Source organism: Salminus brasiliensis, chromosome 1 (genome assembly GCF_030463535.1).
Source record: "Salminus brasiliensis chromosome 1, fSalBra1.hap2, whole genome shotgun sequence".
In the NCBI taxonomy this organism is placed as follows: Eukaryota; Metazoa; Chordata; class Actinopteri; order Characiformes; family Bryconidae; genus Salminus; species Salminus brasiliensis.
In genome coordinates, this window is record NC_132878.1 from 59,018,913 (window position 1) to 59,041,533 (window position 22,621).

General features: G+C 39.6%; 1 protein-coding gene across 6 annotated transcripts in view; it reads right to left on the reverse strand.

Moving 5' to 3' along the window:
* The window catches only part of LOC140559969 (MAM domain-containing glycosylphosphatidylinositol anchor protein 2-like), a 194,524-nt gene that overhangs the window by 70,295 nt on the left and 101,608 nt on the right, over positions 1-22,621 (reverse strand). For 4 of the 6 annotated variants that reach the window (XM_072683845.1, XM_072683864.1, XM_072683835.1 and 1 more), the window contains exons 5-6: positions 19,225-19,357; positions 17,448-17,717 (exon numbers count right to left, since the gene is read on the reverse strand). In XM_072683845.1, coding sequence (XP_072539946.1) covers positions 17,448-17,717; positions 19,225-19,357 — 403 coding nt within the window. Of the gene's footprint in view, positions 1-17,447; positions 17,718-19,224; positions 19,364-22,621 lie in introns of all 6 variants that reach the window. The other 2 variants (XM_072683855.1, XM_072683874.1) reach the window with 1 other exon arrangement.

Consider the following 22,621-nt stretch of genomic DNA (forward strand, 5'->3'; position numbering starts at 1 on the left):
TTACGTGGTTGAAACAAGGAGGTGGGGATAAAAAATGAGACAGTAAAATAAAAGTGCCATGTCGGATTCAAACGCAGGAAATTGAAAAAGCAAAGCATGAGGAGAAAGCGGCAAGACACAAGTGAATGACACGTTTCATCAGATGTGATATGAGATCCCGTTCCTTTGTTTTAAATCAATACTTCCCCCGCCATGGATCTGATGTCTGAGGCATGTTGTAATAATGTCGACATGTTCCTGCAGAAGGCTTCAATTTGTATGAGTAATTCATTTTCACCTGGGTCCCTGGATACAAAATGGTGTCAATGAACTGTAATACTACGGACGACAATGACCTTTTTCAAATCAAATAAGAGGAATCTGAGACTCTTGCCACTTAATCATGTGTTAGTGGCTGTACCACAGAGAGTTATCTGAGGCACTGAGGCTACAGAATTTAATTTAGTTCAAAGGAACAATAAATACACTCCTACAAGAAGGGAATCAATATCTGCAACAGCAATCATATTTCACAGAACCAACCAGCATTACAACTTACTAATAATTGTCGCACTGAGAACAGGTGAGACGCAGAAAAAACATGGGGCTTTTCTAAGTGCTTTCTGTTGTCTTAATGGATTTGAGAGAGCCATATAGGATTTTGCATCTTGCATTTTATATAATTAGGATATATTATATCACCGATCTTGCTGACTTGCTTACCTCTTTACTCTTAAGTAAATTGCTTTCGTTCCAGGTAAACCATATTAAAGAGAAAGGAGCTTCTTAACTGTGCAGTCAAACATCAGTGCTCTTACTTATCTTCCTCTGGGATCTTAAAGAACTTTCTAAACTGGGGTGAGCTTCAAGTTCATTGTGAAAACAAAGGATTTCTAACACATCCAACCTGTCTATCTAAGAATAATAATGCTAGATGACCTTTTCAAACAAAGCCCAACGCGTCTACACCTACATCTGCAGAGATGCACAATGGGCTGAACTTTGCACACCTGCTCTCTTTTTAAAGTCCATCATAAACCTCTATCCCATCATAGCACCCAAAAACAGTAACAGCAGTCTTTCTATTTCGCTGCTCCCAACCACTCCAGCACACATCCAGTGACTCAGCTTCCAGCTAAACACAGGATGGACGTCAGGCCTGCCCTGTTTCCTCATCCATTACTCATTCACCACCTGCAGCTGCATCTCACAACCGATGAGCGCACAGCTGTTTCTGACAACACACTCCTGAGAGGAAACACAAATGTCCTTTCTCTTCAGGGGATTGTGACGACTCGACTTCCAGACATGTTGATATTTTTAGCCCTCCCCCTTACCACAAACTGCATTCAACTTTGGCAGCTTATTAGGTACATCCACTTCTTTCTACCCTCACTGTCCACTGGATCAGACACATCTATTGTATGGATCTACTGACTGTAAGCAATATATTCTTTATGAGGTGCACAGCATGATACCAACATGGCAGGGGTGTAGTGATCTTTTGTTTTTTGTTTTTTTACTTATACAATGTACAACTCAAGTACACTGAAGTCAAGATCTAGGTAAGAACATTTAGAATTGAATTTAAAACTAAATAATATAAAAAAGAAACCTTTTTAAAGCCAGTGAATTTCCATATTAACATGTTTCAAGAGCACAATTAAAAAACCTCCCAACCTTACACACACTCCTACCTAGAAGGGACTAAGCTACTGTTTCTAATTCAAAATAAGATCCCCTAAAATGAGGCATATTGGAGAATTTAGCTTTAAACATACATTTTAACTGTGTATTTTCAATGCTGTATGTAAAATGTTGTATCCTTAACACATAGGAGTGGCATGTTAGTATATGCGTATTAGATACAGCTCCAAGAAATTTTAAACACTTACTGGCCAGTTTATTAGACACATCCATCTCATTGGTATGTGAATAGAGAGTCTTTAATCTTTTTCCATAGTCAATGTTGTCATTTTCTGACTACAGGACAACTGTAGCTGGGAGTCTTAAACGTTGAGTTTTATGACTCTCAAAATGGTATACTATTTAAATCACTTGACTGGAACTATTTAAAGCTTGTATCACTTGACTGGAAGGTGAAAAATATAGACAGCGAAGACTGCAAGAATAACAATAATGCGCAGTATTATTATACTGCAATAATATTTGCCCTTGAAGAAAATAATATGCCAACACTTAAGTTCATCACATAAAAAGTCAAAATGCTGCATATTGGAAAACTCAGCTCACCTGCCATGGCAGCATAACTATGCATGATCAGCTTACATAAATAACACTGCCTCCACAGCAGAAGCTCAGCATACCAAGCCAAAACATATTCCGAAGTGTGTCATTGTCTGCTTTCAAGCAATTTAATTTTGCTTAAATAATAATACACAATGTTGGTTAAAGGGATAAGGGATGAGGCTGCACGGCTAACATATGCTTTTTCATGACATGTTCAAAAAACTGAATTTGTTACCTGGTGGAAAGGTAAAGGATAACTTTGAAAGTGCTGACCTCATGCTCAGTGCTGTTCTGACTGATGCGATCATACTGATTAAAACATTTTCTAAAAAGCAATGTAGGACCTGCCGCATTTTGGCAAATGTCATACATTTTTTAAATGACTTAGAAGACTGGGTGGGTGTTTTATGTTTGAACAAGTCTTGTACAAGAGTAGAAATTTATTATTTAAAAAGAAAAACAGTCTTTATTTACCAATATATTTCTAATAATTTACTCAGTATTTGTTCTTGAGAAAGGTCCTCACAAAAAGTCTACACCAAATTCATATGATAATTGTTCACAGTTCTGTTTTTAAACTCTAAAAATTAAACACAGGTGAATGTCAGAATGTTCGTAATAACTACATGAGAGGGATTCAAGCAAACAAATAGCTGCACATTTTTTTTTTCAATTAATCAAGTCATAATGAACCTATTATTCAATTACTGAAAAGATCCCTAGTTCAGCTCTACTGAAAAACATATTTTCTAATAATAATAAATTTACATTAATACACTAATAATAATAATAATATCTTTTTTTCTTGTTTTTTTAGACTCTGTTACCTCATATTAATTTAAAGCTTGTGAAGAAGCACTGCACTGCACTGCATATAAATATGAGTCAATATTCAAACAATACCTCTACAGCTTTAAAAAGGGTCAAGGGTATTGAAATGGCTCTTCAAATGCCAGGAACCCTCTTCTATATACAAGTTCTTTAAAGATGGTTCTAAACAGCAGCAAAAAGGATTTCACTATTTCCATCAGTCAAAGAACCCTTTTTCAGTGTACACATGATTCTTTCTGCTTAAAGCGTACTTGCAAACACACCTGTGGTACAGACTAAAAGCTTCTGGATTTTCCACAGAACAATTTCTCAGGGTTAATCCAAGTACAGTGAAGCGTATCTTAGCTGTTCTTTCTACCAGACCACAGGACCTTAGCTGTTCTTTTTAAAGGACCATCCTTCATGTCAAACTGAACCTTGTAAGGTTAACCAGGTGACTGATCTACTGCTTTTGAGCTGCTTCGGCAACACAAACAGAGCACAGAAGAGTTGATGACACTTCCTCTGATGTCAATACCTCAGTTTTGTGAAGTGGCTGAATTCTGAGGGAACAGAGGACGCATTGTTGTTCCAGCGTTGGCCAACTTCAAAGGGGGTCAGATCAAAGTGAGCGTTCTCGCTTCAGAGCGAAGGGCAGACTCCATCAGGTGACAGACGTTACCACCTCCTGCCCTCGCGAAAACAAGTCGCCCCAGCTTATTAAACTTCCATGAGCACACAGGGAAAGCAAAGACAAAAAAAAAAAAAACAGCACTTTCCCATTCGGTACATTCAAATGCTTTTGCTGCCAAGATGTTACATAATTTCCCCTGTTCATTCATATCTTATGAGAGTGCTGCATGTTTAGGTTTGGGACGCTTCACTGTAGCTGAGATTCCAGCTGCAGAAGTAGGTCGTGGACCATCGTAACGTGGGTAAGTGGTTTATTAGGTAGTAGGGAAAGCCTACAATAGGCAGAGTTTTAACACCTCATTCAAAGGCCTGGTCTACAAGCAGCAAAGCCAGCTTTAAAAGCATCCACATAGCGCGGACGCCAAGGCACGACATAAGAGTTAACATAACACAAACACATATTCGCTATGTATTATTGATGATATGGCTTCTGCTGGGTAGAGCTCCTTTTTATTTCCCTGGCTGCTCCTGTCATAGACGCTCAGATCTGGCCAGTAAACGTGCGTCAGTGCTGAATCCGCAGAAAGCTCTTTTTAAACTGCTGCCTGGAGAGAGTCGTCCACGGTTCAGGATGCAAAGGAGGTGATTAAATAAGAAAAATCGTATTCTCTGAACGCATGCAAATGCATTGTTTATCTGTGCTGATGTACATAATGCAGTTTACGTGGCAGATATTTAAGTACTTGCTGTCTGATGGATGGTTCTCATTATCACAGCCCAGTAGAGATGCGGCCTGTAGTCCATGTTGTGCTTCTACCTACCAGCATTCAAGGAGACATGCATGCTTCAAAGCAATCATTCCACACAGAGGACCATTTTAACATTCTAGAGTCATGTCTTAGATTCAGCCACGCACATATTACAGCCACCTAAAATCCAGACTTTCTAATGTACGTTTTAGAAATCCTCATTCGACCCTATCAAATGCATCCTCTGCATCCTGTGTTCTCTACAATAAAGCCATATATAATGCAGATTTCTAACGTTATCTGATGATGATCTCTTTCTTACACACGCATCCTGACTTGTGTGTATCAAACGTGTGTATCAAACTCAGTGTGAGTACCTTCCTGAGTATCTTACAGTCTAAATCAATTACTACTAATAACTACTGACCATCAGGGTCCTTCTTTTTCTTTTTTTTAGTTAATATAGTAGCCAATAGTTGAATATACCTTTTATAATATTCTGCTGGAAATCCATTCAACCCTATTGATTTCATTTCACTGCTTTCATAATTTAATGATTATTAAGCCCTGAAACACTTTAATAATGTCCTTAGAACCCATGAGTCCCCTCCCTCATTTTTTTTATCCCTGGTATCAGATAATCCACCCCCCCCCCCACTCTTATTTTCATAACAGCTAGCCTACTTTACAACCTAAACAAAGCGTACTACACTTTTTTAGTTATATTGTAATATATGTATATATGTAGTTGTATGTGTGTTGGAATCATTCGTTTTATGTGACAGTTTCTTTCCCAAGTATTTCATTTAGGATTCCATTTTTTCACTTTTTATGCAGCTTAGAGATTTTCCACACTTTCTCCTTCTATCTATCAGAACATGTCTGGACAATTACTGTATGTATAGCACCCACTGATTCCACCAAATGAGTTTCTTATATGAAGGCTATATCAATATCAGATAAGATAAGAAGTTTCTTCGCTTTATGGGATTTTAAAATCCATTAATGGTCCATGATAAATATCTTATCAAATAACCCACAATTCAACTATTCTCACTTGATTATTTATCCCTCCAGCCGCATATATTAGGAACACTACGTATTCGCAAAATGTGCATACCAGGGTGCCGCAAAGTAATCAACAACATACAACAACCAAACTAAACAATCCACAAACTAGACTTAGCTAAATGCATTAACCCTTAGCTTAATGAATTAATTCAACACAAAATTACATTTTTAAAGATCACTTTAGTCACAGAATTATTCAACCTCTACATGACAAGTGTCTTTAGTACTTAGTAGAGCAACCTTCTGCTGCAAACATGTTGAATAGCCAGACACCAGCTTCTGGCAGCATTTCTGAGGAGGATCATGGACCAAGGCCTCCAGTTCACTAATATTATTGGGTTTGTGAGATTCCACAGCCTTCTTCAAAGCCCACCAAAGATTTTCTATGGGTTTTAAGTCTTCATCTGAAACCAAGCCTTGGTGGACTATGAGGTAGGCTTGGGATAACTGTCTTATTGCAACAAAGTTTTAGATTTTTCTCCTAGGATTTTCTGATACTTGATTAAATCCATCTGGCCCTCCACACACTGCAGGTTCCCGGTGCCTGGGGAAGCAAATCATTCAGAGCATCACCAAGCCACCATCATGCTGCACTGTAGAAAGGATGTTTTCATTTGAATGCTGATCCAAACATACCAGAAAATTTTCATTTTATTTCATCGTTTCACAAAGTTTTGGGATTCTGCTCTGTGGATAAAACAAAACTGGAACCTTTCAGGCCTCTGGATCAGTGGTACGTCTGGAAGAGGAAGCATGAAGCATATGATGGAAAGCACACCCTGTCCGCAGTGAAGAGTGGTTGTGGCTGATGCTTTGAGGATACTTTGCTATACTGAACCCTGCAGTGTGTGGTGGGAAAGATGGATTTAGGAAATGTCGTGCCTTATGTGAGAAAGCTAAAGCATAGACGTCTTTGGACATTCCAACATAACAATAATTCCAAGCCTACCTGAAGGTCCACTAAGGCTTGGTTTCAGAAGAAGTCATGAAATATTCTGGAGTGGCTGTCACAGTTGCCTGACTGAACCACATAGAAACTCTTTGGTAGGATTTGAAGAAGGCAGTTTCAGCTTGCAAACCAAACAATATGAGTGAACTGGAAGCCATGACCCATGAGGAATGCTGGTGTCTGGCTATGCACCACATTTGCAGCAGGTCATAACATGAAAAAGGTTCAATACTCAATAGTAAAGACGCTTGTCATGAAACTGCAACAGACAAAGTGGCATTTAGTGTTGAATTTGGAGAAAGCAATTGTTCTATTAGTAGTAATTGGTCAGCAAGATGCTTTTCCTCCTGTTAGAATTTCAGTATTTAATGACCTTGAAAACACTTTTTTTTACAGTTACACTTTATTGTTGCCCAGGCTTTCATTTCAGTAATGTAACTTAATGTAAAACGATGCCTCTCTGGCCTCAACAAAAACAACTCCACTAGCCCACATAATACAACTTATCAAATTACTTACAGTTCTAAAGGCTTAGCAACAGTGTTCAACATAGCCTTGGGACCTAGTGGGAAGCCATTCATATTCAGCAAAATCCATAAACCACGTCCATTATTCTAGTCCCCAGAAATCATTTAGAAGTGCAATGATTCCAACAGAGGCAATAAATCCAAAACATGGTCCCCACTGTTTCTACTGCCTCAACATTCTGGTGATAATACAGGCGAGTCCTCTGTTTGTTTGATCCCTTTGTTAAGGAAATCAAGTGCCTTGTCTCTGTCCACAGGGGTATGTAAGGGTGAAATGCACATCAAGGTCATGAAGCTTTCTGTGGGTCTCGAAAAAAGGTTCTCCTTTTTTCTGCCATCTTCCTCATCATGTCAGGGGGGAATGATAGCCTACAGCCGTCTCAAATCAGCTCCTGTTTTAGCTTGTACTGAACTCTCACGACTGCCAGCACTCTTTCTCGCTCCAGGTAGCTGAGAAAGTGCATGATGATCAGCCTGGGAGGATAAGGGGTCGCGGCGACTGTCACTGGGCTGCGGTGCCGAGCCTCAATGCACTTGTGTAGCTGAGAAGAATCCAGTTTGATCCCCAAGGACTCTGAAATGGTCTGCCTTACACATTCTGCTGGTTTGCTATTTTCCACAGTCTCTTTCAAACCAACATGTCTTAGTTTCTGAAGTCTGGCACGGCTAGCTGCATCATCAATGGCAGCATCTCTTCAGAACTGTTTTTCGTTATTTGCCCCTTGCTGCCATCTTGGGTTGTGTCCTATTTGCTATGCTAGCATAGTTATTTCTTGGCCTCTCAAGCTCTCTAGCTTTAGAGTTACCAGATACTGCCATTCTCACCAGTCCCCCCAAAAAAGTTTCTTTAGCATCTACTTAGTTAAAGAATGGTCAAGTTGAAGATGAATTTTGAGCTAATTAGATGACTCATGAAGAGCTCTTTTTAGGCAGCCAGCCTGTATTGAAGTTTTTTAATTTATGTTAAATTGCAACAGAGGCTCTTCTTAAGCTGGTGGGTTGCGTTTTTTTATATTAGATTATAAGATATTTTATTTCTCTTTGATTTGTTGTTGTTCTAAATGGAGACTATCTGGTGGTAATTGCTCATTCATATCATTTTTTATTTGTCCAGCTATTTATATTTTCTGTAACCAGAATTGTGGAATTTTGCTGCTCATGCACATAGTTCCCAGAATTGATTTTAGTTAATAAAGTTTAAAATGTTCTTCTGTTTTTAGACAATTGTTGTGATGTGTCATTTTCTAATATTTTCTTTGCTAGTTTGGACCATGCCTGAGCTTATGGTGGCGTCTGCTTTGTGGTAAGAGCTGGCCCTCTTTCTAATATATGGAGCAGGTAGGGCTTAAAAGGTGGAGGATGTGGCGGAGGGCTGCAAAGGCATGTTGTAGAGATGGAATTTATAGGATGTTGTTTTAAAGAGGAGGGGATTCAGGTATGTTCCTCATCCTAAAATTTAGTTATTTCATAAACACCAAGCTTTTGCTCACTGTGTTGAGTGCTGGAGGGGTGGAGCTCTGGCTTACTCTGTACAGCTTTGGAGGGCTGGAGCTCTGACTCTTTTTGAAGTACTGGAGGGGCAGAGCTCTTGTTCACTGTGTAGACTTTTGGAGGAGCGAAGCTACTGTTCACTGTGTAGAGTGTTAAAGGGGTGGAGCTCTGGATCACTGTGTAAAGTGATGAAGGGGTGGAGATCTGGCTGAAAATTGAAGCTATGGAGTTCAGCCTCACTGTGCCGGAGCTCTGGTTCTATCTGAAGAGTGATGGACGGGCGGAGCTCTGGTTCTAGCTACAAAGCCCTGGAGGGGTGGAGCTCTTTTTCTCTCTGAAAAGCACTGGATGAGCAGAGAATGTGTCAACGGTGTGGTTTGGGGTCTTTTGTGCAGACTGTACCTGTGCAATGTTTTGAAGTCTCCTTTTTCAGCTATTTTGTGAGGGTGATCTGTCAGCTCTAGTTCTTTTAGTCTCGTCAAATCTTATTTTTTTCTCTTCTCTTCAGAGCAAATTCACATTTTCCTCAATTTCTCTAATTTGTCTTGTGTGTTGTTTTTTGTGTTGTATTATTTAGTTGTAGTTGCTGGAGAAAGGTTGCAAGACTAGAGCAGGCTGGTAGAGCTGGACTGGAACAGGCTGGTGGAGCAGGACTGGAGCAGACTGGTAGAGCAGGATTTGAGCAGGCTGGTAGAGCAGGACTAGAGAAGGCTGGTAGAGCAGGATTAGAGCAGGCTGGTAGAGCAGGACTAGAGAAGGCTGGTAGAGCAGGACTAGAGCAGGCTGGTAGAGCAGGACTAGAGAAGGCTGGTAGAGCAGGACTAGAGCAGGCTGGTAGAGCCTTTTTTCTGCCATATCATGTCAGGGGGGAATGATAGCCTACAGCCGTCTCAAATCAGCTCCTGTTTTAGCTTGTACTGAACTCTCACGACTGCCAGCACTCTTTCTCGCTCCAGGTAGCTGAGAAAGTGCATGATGATCAGCCTGGGAGGATAAGGGGTCGCGGCGACTGTCACTGGGCTGCGGTGCCGAGCCTCAATGCACTTGTGTAGCTGAGAAGAATCCAGTTTGATCCCCAAGGACTCTGAAATGGTCTGCCTTACACATTCTGCTGGTTTGCTATTTTCCACAGTCTCTTTCAAACCAATATGTCTTAGTTTCTGAAGTCTGGCACGAGAGCTGGTAGAGCAGGACTAGAGAAGGCTGGTAGAGCAGGACTAGAGCAGGCTGGTAGAGCAGGCTGGTAGAGCAGGACTAGAGCAGGCTGGTAGAGCATGATTAGAGCAGACTGGTAGAGCAGGACTAGAGCAGGATTAGAGCAGACTGGTAGAGCAGAACTAGAGCAGGATTAGAGCAGACTGTTAGAGCAGGATTAGAGCAGACTGGTAGAGCAGGACTAGAGCAGGATTAGAGCAGACTGGTAGAGCAGAACTAGAGCAGGATTAGAGCAGACTGTTAGAGCAGGATTAGAGCAGGCTGGTAGAGCAGGATTAGAGCAGACTGTTAGAGCAGGATTAGAGCAGGCTGGAAGAGCAGGACTAGAGCAGGCTGGTAGAGCAGCACTAGACAAGGCTGGTAGAGCAGGATTAGAGCAGACTGGTAGAGCAGGACTAGAGAAGGCTGGTAGAGCAGGACTAGAGCAGACTGGTAGAGCAGGACTAGAGAGGGCTGGTAGAGCATGATTAGAGCAGACTGGTAGAGCAGGACTAGAGCAGGCTGGTAGAGCAGGATTAAAGCAGACTGTAAGAGCAGGACTAGATCAGGCTGGTAGAGCAGGACTAGACAAGGCTGTTAGAGCAGGACTAGAGCAGGCTGGTAGAGCATGATTAGAGCAGACTGGTAGAGCAGGACTAGAGCAGGCTGGTAGAGCAGGACTAGAGCAGGCTGGTAGAGCATGATTAGAGCAGACTGGTAGAGCAGGACTAGAGAAGGCTGGTAGAGCATGATTAGAGCAGGACTAGAGCAGGCTGGAAGAGCAGGCTGGTAGATCAGAAAAGGAGTAGACTGGTGAAGCAGGAAGAGCAGGCACTTCGGAAGTCCTGGTCAAATGTTTCAGATCCTTCACTTATCACTATCATTTTCATTACCATTCCACCTGAATTATTGTCAGCAAGAAGAAATCCACATATCTGGATAATCTGTGTAATACAGACAATGTCAGTTACACTTTATCATGAAGGAAGCTTACCCTGTTCTTAATTAGCCGAGTCAATCTGGCGTATTGGTTGTTGTTTTCCTGCAGTTTTGTTCTTTCTTCCAGATCTGTCCAACTTCTGCTGTTTTCTTTTGGATACTCTGAGATGCTTGTCTAAGTTTACAGCTGAATCTTGCTAGATCAGCTTGTTCCTCATTTGTTGGTTAATGGATCCCAAAAGTCACAGCGAATGTGCCTGATATATTTAGGTTAGGTTTAGACTATTGTTTGCTGCTGTACATAGCCAAATAAATCGAGGTTTTAGGAGCTCAAAATCTTTGCTGTGATTTTCTCTATACAGAACAAAAGTAAGTAGGCTTCTCTCTCTATTTGTCTTTCGCTCAATCTCTTGAAACGTCTTGTTCTCCAGGTTTTTCTCTTTCTGTCCTTCAGTTATTGTTTCTCTTTTTCTCTCAACATCTCTCACTCTCTCTGTCTTTCTGTTTCTATTTCTCACAGCTTTTTCTCTCTCTCTGTCCTTCTGATCAATTCAGTGCTTAGACAATAAAAGCAATAATAATAATAATACCACCAGCATCATTAGAATAACAGAATAAATAGATAAATATAAAATCAATAATGGAATTCAAACAAAAAGGATATGCTGCCTATTATGTGAGGGAGGCCCTCCATTTGTTGTCTGTTTTAAAAGCTCTGGCTCAGACAGTCTCTTAACCTGACCTTGAAGTTTTAACAGAAGCTTTTGTGAATTGACCCCTGGGTTCCCCCCAGATTATCAGCATGTACAGCTTAGCATGCTCTGCAGGGACAGATGGCTATCTACCTGGCTTATGATTTTAGTCAAGAAAAAAACAGAGGAAAAAAACAGACAGACAGAGAGAGGATACAGACTGACAGACATAGACAGAGTGTAACACCTAGGAAAGCCTCTTGTCTGCTACTCCTGTATGTAAATGCATGCCTACAGGGCTACACATTCATTCTTAATGCACTCCATGCTCTCTCTCTCTCTCTCTCTCTCTCTCTCTCTCTTTCTCAAGGGTTTTCACAGAAATACTGAAGTGTCATCTACTCTGTGACTGACCTCCTTATCGCTCATCACAAATTCACAAAGTCCTGGCACATTCTCCAGGCAACCGGACACCCACATCACATCATGCGCCTCTGAAAGCACCAGACGTGTGTCCAGTCTGCCCACGCTGCCTGTGCCATTTCTGCGGCTCTTTACAGATGAGATGTAAACTCGCACCCAGAACCTATTCCAAAGCAAATTTGACGGTAGCCATGTACACGTTGTTTTACAAGCTGGACGCAAAGCTTTTAACAAACTGCATGGCACGAGGAAGATTGGGTTTGTTCTTTGTTCTTTCCGTTTGCTCACAAACCCAAATATGAGCAGCAGGAGGCACCGGCTATGTTCTCTTCCATAAATAACATTACCCCCCACCACCCTGCCACCCCCCCACACCACTATTATGCCAGCATGCAAAGCGAGAGACCCTCAGTTTGTTTTATCTGACTTGAAGAGCTGATGTGCCATTTGTAAAAAAAAAAACAAATGCATTCCTTTACATTGTCTGGAGTTTCTCCTTGAGGAATTGTCGGAGCAAGACGCAAGTGGAAAGTTAGTTTGATAGGGAACCTTTGATTCCAACCGTGTGGTTTGTTTCCCAACACTGGGACGCACAGGAGAAAACCCACAATGCTAAAAAGGTGTGTGTGAAACATCTTTTCCAAAGCGTCCCATTTTGATAGACAAAAGGGATGGGTTTCAGATCTCTTCGCGACGTACCAAGCCTCTCAAACTTTTGATTTGCGTGAGAAGGAAAAATGGTGGCTGGCACAGCAATTGATTCCTTCAGAAGTCTGCGAAGGGGCTGGCTGCTATTTTCTTCTGCTTGGGCTGATCTTATTAGAGAGACAGGGTAAGAATTGGGAACTTGAAGCCAAACATGGCTGTCTGAGGTATCCTCCACCAGCCTAAAATTGCACCAAAAATTGACCTGCTTTTTTGGAGAGTAGGCCGGCTCTTCTCGTCCAAAGGAAGGATCATGATGGAGGGCCATTATGAGCCAGAAGCATGCTGAGATGGTGGAAGAGAGGGCCAAGCTGAAAGTCATCCCAGGCTGTCGGGAAGTGTGGACAGAAAAGCCACCATCTGCTGAGGCAAAATCTGCCCAAACACAGACAGGCCTTTTGGCAGCACCGCCCGGAGAGGGCTTTTCAAGGACTGCCGTGATAAACAGCAAGAGATATGCACACACACACACATGCACATGACACATATGCACGCACACTACGGCATACACCCACACATGAACACATTAAAGGCCAATACAGAAGCAAAATGAGCATATATTATATGTTGTCGCTACAAAAACACACTTGGCACGAGCTAAAAAGCATAGATTTAAAAGCTCAGCAGACATAAGTACACTCGAAGGCATGACGCAAAATATACCTTGATGTGATTTCAACACAGCTGAAATTAGTGCTTGATTTACTAAGGCTGTCCCTAATCACACAGACTTTGTATGGACAGTGTACTAATTGCTCTGAAGCACAGGGTTTAAAAGACACTCTCCAATGATGACGAGATAGCAGTGCTATTAAGTGTTCTTTCCGTCCAACATGTTCCACAGGTCTACAATTCTACTCCTGGAATCTGAGAAATAATAACACGGACTGAGAACATCCAGACGCATTTTGCTCTCATGTACATCTGGTCCTAACAATGTTATTCTATTGGTAAATACTGTCCTTCACCAAGTTTTGCAAATGTTCAAAAAATTCTCCTAACAACTAGCTTTTGAGGCTCTTCAAGCTTGGATGATATTGTACATTTATAAAAATGTAAATAAAATAACTATCTGCGCTAAAATCTGATATTACTTAATCATTTTAATTCAAGTTCAAGTTCAATTGAAATACTCATTAATAACATGTTTTGGTCAAAGTATCCATAATATAATATAATCTATGTCTAGTTTTAACCCTTTTTATAGTTGGAGTGGGAACACACTGTACAATTTTTTTTAATGATAGCCAGCTTAAAATGATACAGTAACCTATTGCAGAGCGAGTTAACTCAACTTAGTTTTGGTCAAAATGTCTCCTAACTCACATTTTAAATCTCAGTTGGTCAACAACCCATATTTAATTGAAGTGTTAGTAAATGTGTTGGAGCTGAAATTGGTTCATTATTTTGGACAATGTTTAGTCTGTGTTCCTTTTCCTCAATTTGTTTACTGCTAAGTCCCATCTGTGGGTTAAAACTTTCTCAATCACAGGATGTTCCCCAAGTTCTTGCTGGGAATTGAACTTTTGACCTCCTCACACTTGATGAGCAGTTAGACTGTGGGGCCACTCTAGATATGTGAAATAACAGCTTTCAGAAATAACAAATTTCAGAAACCTTCGGTTCTTCTTTGGACGCAGAAATATGCATGGCGTCACAGCACTAGAGTGGAGCAACTGTTTAACTGCCCACTTATCAAATCCCACCAACACCACATTCCACTATGATCAGGAGTGTTGGCTTACATAATTTTGACTTTTTTACAGGGAATGTATGATTATAAAATCAAACATACAAATAACTTTTTTTAAGGTAAGTAAGCATGTTACAGGTATAATTGTTAAATTGTTAAAAAGCTATTTTTATTGAGGCATCTGTACATGCTGCCGCACATGCTTCATTTGGCCACTCATTGCTGTGGCTTGATAAAGGTTAGTTAACTTAAATTTTATGAAGTTGGCATTAACTATAGTTACATAAAGTTAAACTATTAAGTTCTTATAATCAAACTGAAACTGTCATCAACCATACTTTAAATATCTTTTTCCTGTTTCTTGGTGCCCTTTTCTCAACTGCGGTTCTTCGCTCTTTTTCATGAACTGTCTGATCATGCCCATAAGCCAATTCCGTACATAACGCATGGGCAGAATGTGTCTTATATGTGCCTGGAACTAGTAAAATAGGGCTTATTACATCCGTTTCTGAGGTAAAGTGTCTCCAGCTGACAGCATGCAGTAGTAATGGCTGTTTTTTTTTTCCCTACCTTGCTGAAGATGCTTTATATACTATTCCTTGACTAACAGCATAAGTTCCCAGTTTAGTGATTAGCCTGGCTGCCTTCACTTAATTGCTGTAATTGGTCATTTAATAAGTACTTACACAGTAATATGCCACAGGCTTTGCCCTTCCCAGGCAAATGAAAGCTATGCTACAGAATGTGATACGAATATCACACACTGACATGCACTGCAATCCTTGCTGCCACACATGGCCTCGTGTTCACTTATTTCATGAGAGATTTAATAGTCATACTAAGTGGAAATCTCTGCAGAGTACTGGGCAGTACTTTGAGTAGCTGAGCTAAAGATAAAGTAGTGTGTTAAGCCATAAAAACAGCACTATTAAACGGAAGACGTGTCATAGCTAAAAGGAATAATGAAGGAATAAAGGGTTCAAATACAGTGCACTGCAATGAAATAAATATATGAAGAATATACATTGTTATTCTGCTCATTGTTTGGCTGATATTTGCTCAAAACACAGTTTAATCTGCTCTGCTGTATTTGCACTTTCCAACAATACACTTTTTCCTTTTTATACCATGAAATGTTAATGCACCGACAACAGTTGTGCTCTGCATATCAATTTGACTGTGTGCTGAGTGAGTGACAGCTTGCTCATTAAGACTGCATTTCAAACTTGGTGCTTTATTATGTTTTTCTTTTTAGGTATGCAGCAATGTTTTGTATTATATTCCTTTAGGTGTCTATAAAATGAAACATTTAAGTATAATTTGACATTCATGCTTCTTCCCTCAAGAACACAATGAACATTGAGATGGCACTGGCCTTATACTCAAGGTTTTACAGCTCTGCAACCTCTGCTAGAATGATCATGAAATACAGTAGCAGTGATTAGGGAGGTCGGCACCCTCTCGCAGCAACACTTGGGCTTAACTAGCTTACAATAGGCCTTCTCTTCCTGTAAGACTCCAGATGAGAAAAAAGAGAGAATGTGCTTCAGTCCGAAATAAGAAGAACTTAAATAAATGCCTGACATTAAGCTGGTATTAGCCTGAGGTAACTGGGCTCTATTCACAGTATAGCATGTGTGTTCCTCCATCATCGTAATTTTTTTCAGTGTTTATCAGTGTGCTCAGTCATTTCTACTTAGATTAAAGTTATCCCTTAGAGGTTGTGCAGTTGTATTGTGTAAGTTGACATTACTTTCTACTCATAGCCCATTGAAAGAGGTAGATAAATTCTGCTGAAAAAAACAACACAAGTAAAAGTCAATAGTGCACATGCAAATACCTGCTGATACAGAATGTAAACTGGATGTAAATGTATGTCATTATGTAACTATGTTGTTATTTTGTAACTATGTAATTATATGTATATAGTGCAACAAAACAATGGTAATAGCTGTAGACCGCTAAGGGTTAAAGAAATGCCACGACATTTGCCTAGAGTTTGCCTGAGGTACCAGGGGGCTATACTCATAGTATAGCAAAAATGATCATAATTATCATAATTACCAATGTTTTCAAGTTTGATGAGAATTGTTTGACTTTAGGTCAAGGGTTATCTCTCAAATGGCAAGCAATTATGGATGGTAACAAAAGAAAACAAGTTAGTTTTATATATTTTAAATACTATAAGCAAATAAAATATTTTCTCCATTACATTATGCTCCTTTTATCAAATGACCTAAAAATGTTCTTATCAGAGACTGGCAGAAGAATGGTAGGATTTAAAGAGTAGCATGTACAATGAAAACTCTACAAACTATGACTTGATCACTCACCTAAGATGATGAAAACCCAGCTTACTTCTGGTTTTGTAAGACAACCATATTTCCTTTAGACTATGTTCATTCAATGTTTTAATTGAAGGACCCTATCTTGCCTCTGTGAAAAGGGATTTACTAAAATGCAAAATAAGTATTTGGTGTCCAAAAGCAACAAGGAAACCAGGCTGTCATAGCACTGGCTCGAAACTGGCAAGAAATGGTTACGCACAAATAAGCAGCACTGAACAGAAAAACAAAGAGAAAGAGTTCACTTGAACCCAACCCTGGTTTTATACAAGACATTTTTTTTTCTTTAATTCAGTCAGTAACCCCAGCTTCAGACTCCACACACTAAAAGGAAAGTGACCATCAAAACAAGGGCAGAGAACAAGAGAGTTTGACAGAGTTTGAAAGAGTCTGACAAATAAGCTAATGAAAAAATAAAGCGAAAGGAAGTGAAAGGATAAGGACAGCTCAGATGAAGGCAGAACCAGACACTGAAAACAAAATGAGAGGGGTAGCAGGCCCAGAAATAATAATGAGGGAGATTAAAAAACTGTTTAATGATAGACATGTCAGGGCCAACTACCAAGGCTTGTGAAAGAGCATAGCGTCTCCACTGGCTTACATGTTTTGAAGAACGCAAAGACATTTAGCAAATATTTCCTTTTAAATTTTAATTATATATACACGTTTGTAACACATTGAAATGTATTTGACACATAGTGTGACAACTTATTTGAAATTGGGCATTTTTAAAAATATGGGTCATATATTTCAGCCATATCTCTACCTACATATATGCATATGTATCTATAGCAATTTATGACAAATGAATACTGTATATGTAACATATTTGACATTTAATTATATATATATATATATATATATATATATATATATATAAATTGGGATTAAATATGAAATGCTCAATCCTATATAATATGTGCATAAAAGGTCAAAATTCACATGAAAACAAACAGAAATGTTGGAGGTGTAGACTTCGGATATTTATGATTCATACCTCGTACAATGATGGTAGTGGACTTCTTGGCAGGATTTCCTACGTTGTTGCTGGCAATACAACTGTACACGCCGGCGTCCTCTGAGGAGATGGCCGGCAGCGTTAAAGTGCCATCTTTCACCACGCTCTTCTCTGGGAGCTTCTCTGAGCTGCTGCTCCACGTTAGGGTGGGAGGGGGCTCGCCACCCGTGGCAATACACACCAAAGACACCGTCTGCCCAGGGTTCACAACGATTGGATCTTCTACCAGCAGCTTGATGGACGGAGAGGCTGCAGGGCCAAGAGCAGCAGTTCAGTCTCTGCTCTCAAGCACAGATGTGTTAACACCCTTAACATAATTTCAGGTCGTCATTTGGCCACATGTGAAACGCTGCATTTATTGTATTGCTTTTCACTGCCAACTGCTACAAATAATGAATTCTCAGCTGTCCAGTGAATGTGATTGTGAATGTAAATGGATTCGGTGCATAATCCCTGCGTGAAGTTAGTCCACTTTGAATCCATTGTTTGATGCAAACAATGTACTCCATTTGTCACACCTGCATGCATTGTCTGATGTATCTGAGCATGCTTTTTCGATGCACTCAGCGGGGCTGTGAAGGCTATGTTTTCATAGCGTCTTTCCATTATGGCTAATGAAAAAAAGTCACAACTGTCTGCACAGGAACAGGCAGGATGGGATAGACAGATTTGTTTAACTGTGTAAAGTATACAAACTGTGTAAAGTATACAACGCTCAAGCTAGCTATTTGTGAATAACTTCAATTACTGGTTAATTGATGTGATTCCCTTTTTGGTTGTTCTATGCCTGTACAATGTTCCAAAAAAAAAAACAATTTAGCATGCAAACAATATGTGAATAGCCTATAGCCTACATCCCATTATGTCAATGATGCGTGTATTAGTGCAAATGCATTTGCCCAAACAACTGATTGTTTTAAAGAATGTTTGAAACCTGGTCCTCGTACATACATAGTATTAAGTACTTGCTATGACACAGTTTAGTAAGTAAGCCAGTTTAGCTCACAAAGGATTTGTTCATTGGTATTTAGTAAACATGTGCACATATTCATTTAGAAAGTAGCCAATACTGCAATATTCAACATACAAAATAGTATCATGATCACCCTGAACTTTCAGTACAGTAATAATAGTTATTGGTATTATACTTGTACAATACACTACAGTTCTAATCTTTGTACATCCCAGCTTAGAAGGCTGGGATCAGACCGCAGGGGCAGCCATGCCACAGCACGCTTGGAGAAAAAAGGTTAAGCGCACGGCTCAACAGTGCCAGCTTAGTGAACCCAGGTATCAAACTCACAACCCTCTGATCAATAAGCCAGCACTCTTAACTACTGAGACACCACTGCCCTCATATATGCTGCAGTTTCAAAAGATGTGTGATCTACAGCGCTAAAGGGGAGGAAAATCTAGGGGAAGTTGTGATGCTCATTAAGAAATTAATAACCATTGCACAAAATACCATTAGGGAAGAGCCAGATATTCCCAAAATGTTTAATCACTAGCACAGTATTATCTTTATTCCTATTTGTATGCACATCATATATTTTTTATGTTTTTCTTTCAGCAATAGCATAATGTTTGTACAGTGTGATTAACGGCTGATTAATTATTAATTAATTGTGATATCAACTTTCTAAGTTGACTTGTATCTATGTGCAATGCAGGGCTACTCCAGGGCCAGGGCTATATGTAAAGCCTAGCATCTTCATAAAGCACTTTATTAGTCAGAACAGAGAATTGAGTGTGTGACCTGTTTTATTGGTGAGTCTGAAGATGACCCTGCGGTCAGGGATGCCGCAAACGTTGCGTACAGAGGCGATGCAGCTGTAGTTGGCGTAGTCCTTGGGTCTCAGGTTCTTCAACTTCAGGATCTTAGTCTCCCCCTGCAGCTCAGAGCGAGAGGCAGAGAGCAGTTTGCAAATGTGTGCTCTTTCAGTGCTTTACCTTCCAAAACCACCACAGTTACTGTGATATGATCCTTAGATAAAGTGGCACACCTAGAGTAATATCATCAGACTGCTAACTTATACATAGTGGCCATGCTTGAACATCAGGCATCATATTTTCTTGTTTTGTGTTTTGACAGTGTCCAAATGCAGTGTCCTTGTCCTCATGGTTCACCAGTAAGTCAGCACTCAAAAAGTAAAGAGATAAAATTAATGTATGGGTACTGTGCCAAATATTGTCTCAATTTCAAGTGGGAATGTAGAGCCAAACATATATTTTAGTGGAAGTACAGAAAAGAAATGTCAACATTTAAACTTTTAAACATTAAAGGAACATTAAGATTGGGCACGAGTTGATCAAAAACTGCACTGGCCCATTTCAATAAACTCAGAGTGTAATGCGATGACTAATAGGTGGTACTGGTCCTTGCACACAGATGAATTAGCATAGTTGTGGATGGTTTCATCTTACAGTCATATGAATTTTTTAAAAATGTAAATGTGTGGGCCCTCAACTCGCAAGAGGAAAAAAAGAAAAATCTCCAGGCCTTGGGATTTATAATAAGTAGTTTGAAGGTCTACATGAAAGCATAAAGAGAAAAAAGTGCTTTTTATCTTGGAAATGTTTTGTGCAACAGTAAAGGTATTTGGTTTGACCTTCACTTGAGTAAAGTACAACTCTTTCAAAACAACACTTAAGCATAGTGATAAAGTACAGTTAATTAAGTATTTGCACCCTTGTTTACTGCACAATGCACATGACAATAACTTTATCAAATTTATCAAAGATTTCCTCACTCGCTGAGTTATCATGAATTATGCATATGTGATTGAACATTTTGAGAGAATTACAAAGCAGAAACTGTTATTGTTAATTTAGATGTTAATTAATGTCCCAACAGGCTTTTTTAAGTGTCTGACAAATTTGTGAAATAAATGAGCTAAATTACCTGCATGTATTTTTTTCAGTCTGAACATTATTTTGGATAATGTTGAAGCAGTATAAATTCCAAAACAAACTTGAGAACTACTCCTATGCACTTTCACATTGGCTCCAACTTTAGTGCTCATAAAATGTTTAGTGCCAATGTCCTGAAAGAGCAACAGTCCTAGGATCCCAAAGCATCAGCTACGAGGCACAGGGGAAATTACTAGCACATGCCAAGTTAACAATTTTCTTTTAAAACATATAGTCTCTGCTACTAGAGAAATATTAAGACATCAAATTATCTTAAATAATGAGGCACATAAGATCTCATTACATTTATGTAGAAAAGGATGAGTTTATAGTAAAACTCTCCTAAGAACACTGTATTCCTAATGCATGATATGGTATGCATAGTGTCTTATAATGACTATCACAAGCCTGTATAATTACATAAGCACGTATGGCAACATACATAATACTTTATAAAGGATGAGTGTGACTAGATAAAGGAAGTTTTCATCAGGCATTATATATATGCTGCATTACAACATGCAGCTTTGATTTCTTAAATTAAGTATTTACAAAATGTGTGTAACACATACTTTTATATGTAAGCATTACTGAAGGTCATTAAAAGCTTTAAGTGAAGTGAGTTTTAAATGCTTTTTAAAAGTAAGTTATATTGTATTATAATGCCATATAGAGCATTATAAGTGCTCTTTACTGTTGGTAACTTAAGAGTGTTTTAGTAATGCCATTACTCAGTACATCTTTGAAATGTGGGTGAACTATTTTGAACTTTATAATGTCACAGGAAAGTTGTCCAAGGACCCCATTACAGTGTGTTCCACCAAGTCAATGCTCCCATTCAATAATCTTAAGATGTTGTAGTGCATTACAACATTAGTATCTACAGTATTCTTATGCACAGGTAATCTAATACATTTTGAAACCTCTCTTTATAAAGTTACACTTTTAAACTGTTATGTATGGTTGCTACAATTATATAAGCTTATGAGCAATTATACAGAGCCAAGATTTTTATTTAGTTTTGTCTCACAAACCATATTTCTGAACAAGCACACAAAAGAGTCACACAAGCCTTGTTTTATCGTTGCTTTGATTATATAAATAAATAATACATTCTTAGTAATACAGGCTTTTACACTGAATGAGCTCTAGACCCAGAAAAAAACACAGTGCATCAAACAATGAAAGAAGCATCTTGCATCTCTTTTAAGTAGTGGCAGAAAATACAGAAAGCATGCATGTGCAAACAAACCTATGAACAGGAATATACTTCACAGCCCAGTCACCTATTACTGTTACTCTGATCAATAACACAAATCAACAATAAACCCTTAGAGATCCCTTTAATCATTTGCTTGGAAACACCACGACGTATCCAACTATCCTGCATTGTGCTTCTTTCATGTAGTGATGTAGAAAACATAGTAGTGCATAGAAATTTCCAATTCCACATGCTGATGAATTTTAGGATTTTGAATATAGACATGCACATATTGTGACTATGCTGGGAGCAAATGTTAAGAAGTTAAAAAGAGCAGATCCAGTATCTCTGAATGTGTAGCTGATGATTTGTTAGGTAAGATGCTGGTCCTTTCTGAGTACAAGGTTGCTGATGTCCTCTCAGTGAGTCAGCTAAGACATGCTCTCCTTCAGGCCCAAACACATCAGCCTCGACCACGCATGAGCAGAACACTAATTACGGCTGCAAACAGCCTGATGCTGATAACGTTGTTCTGGAGCCTGGGCAAATGGTATGACTCCTTTCAAAATTTTAATTTGCAGAAATGAAATGATAACTCCCGGCTGGATTGCATTGTGCATCTTGCTTTCTGATGATTTCCGGTGATGAAGGGGGTGGGGGGGTGGGGGTCTGTGGTCTGTAGATGCTGAGTACATTCCGAGCATCTCTGCATCCAAACCAGACTCAGGCAGAAGCAGCGGAGTTGGTGGATGTGTCTTTGATCTGGCTCCCCGCTCATCAGCGCAGATTAGAATATCAGACAGACTGTGGCGTGCCAGGCCTCAGAAGTGAGATCATTCACTGCTTTCATTTCCACATGATCATCTACCCCCACCCACATAATTCTATTAAAGCAGTAGCGCCCCTCTCCCTCAGCCACCTCTCGGCCTGTTTGGGGCTGATAGTGTGTGTTGTCTTTGGCATGCAGCAGCCAGGCCCTGACGGGAACTCGACCGGAATAAAAATCCATTTGTCAAAAGATTGGGCGGAGGAGATAGAGACA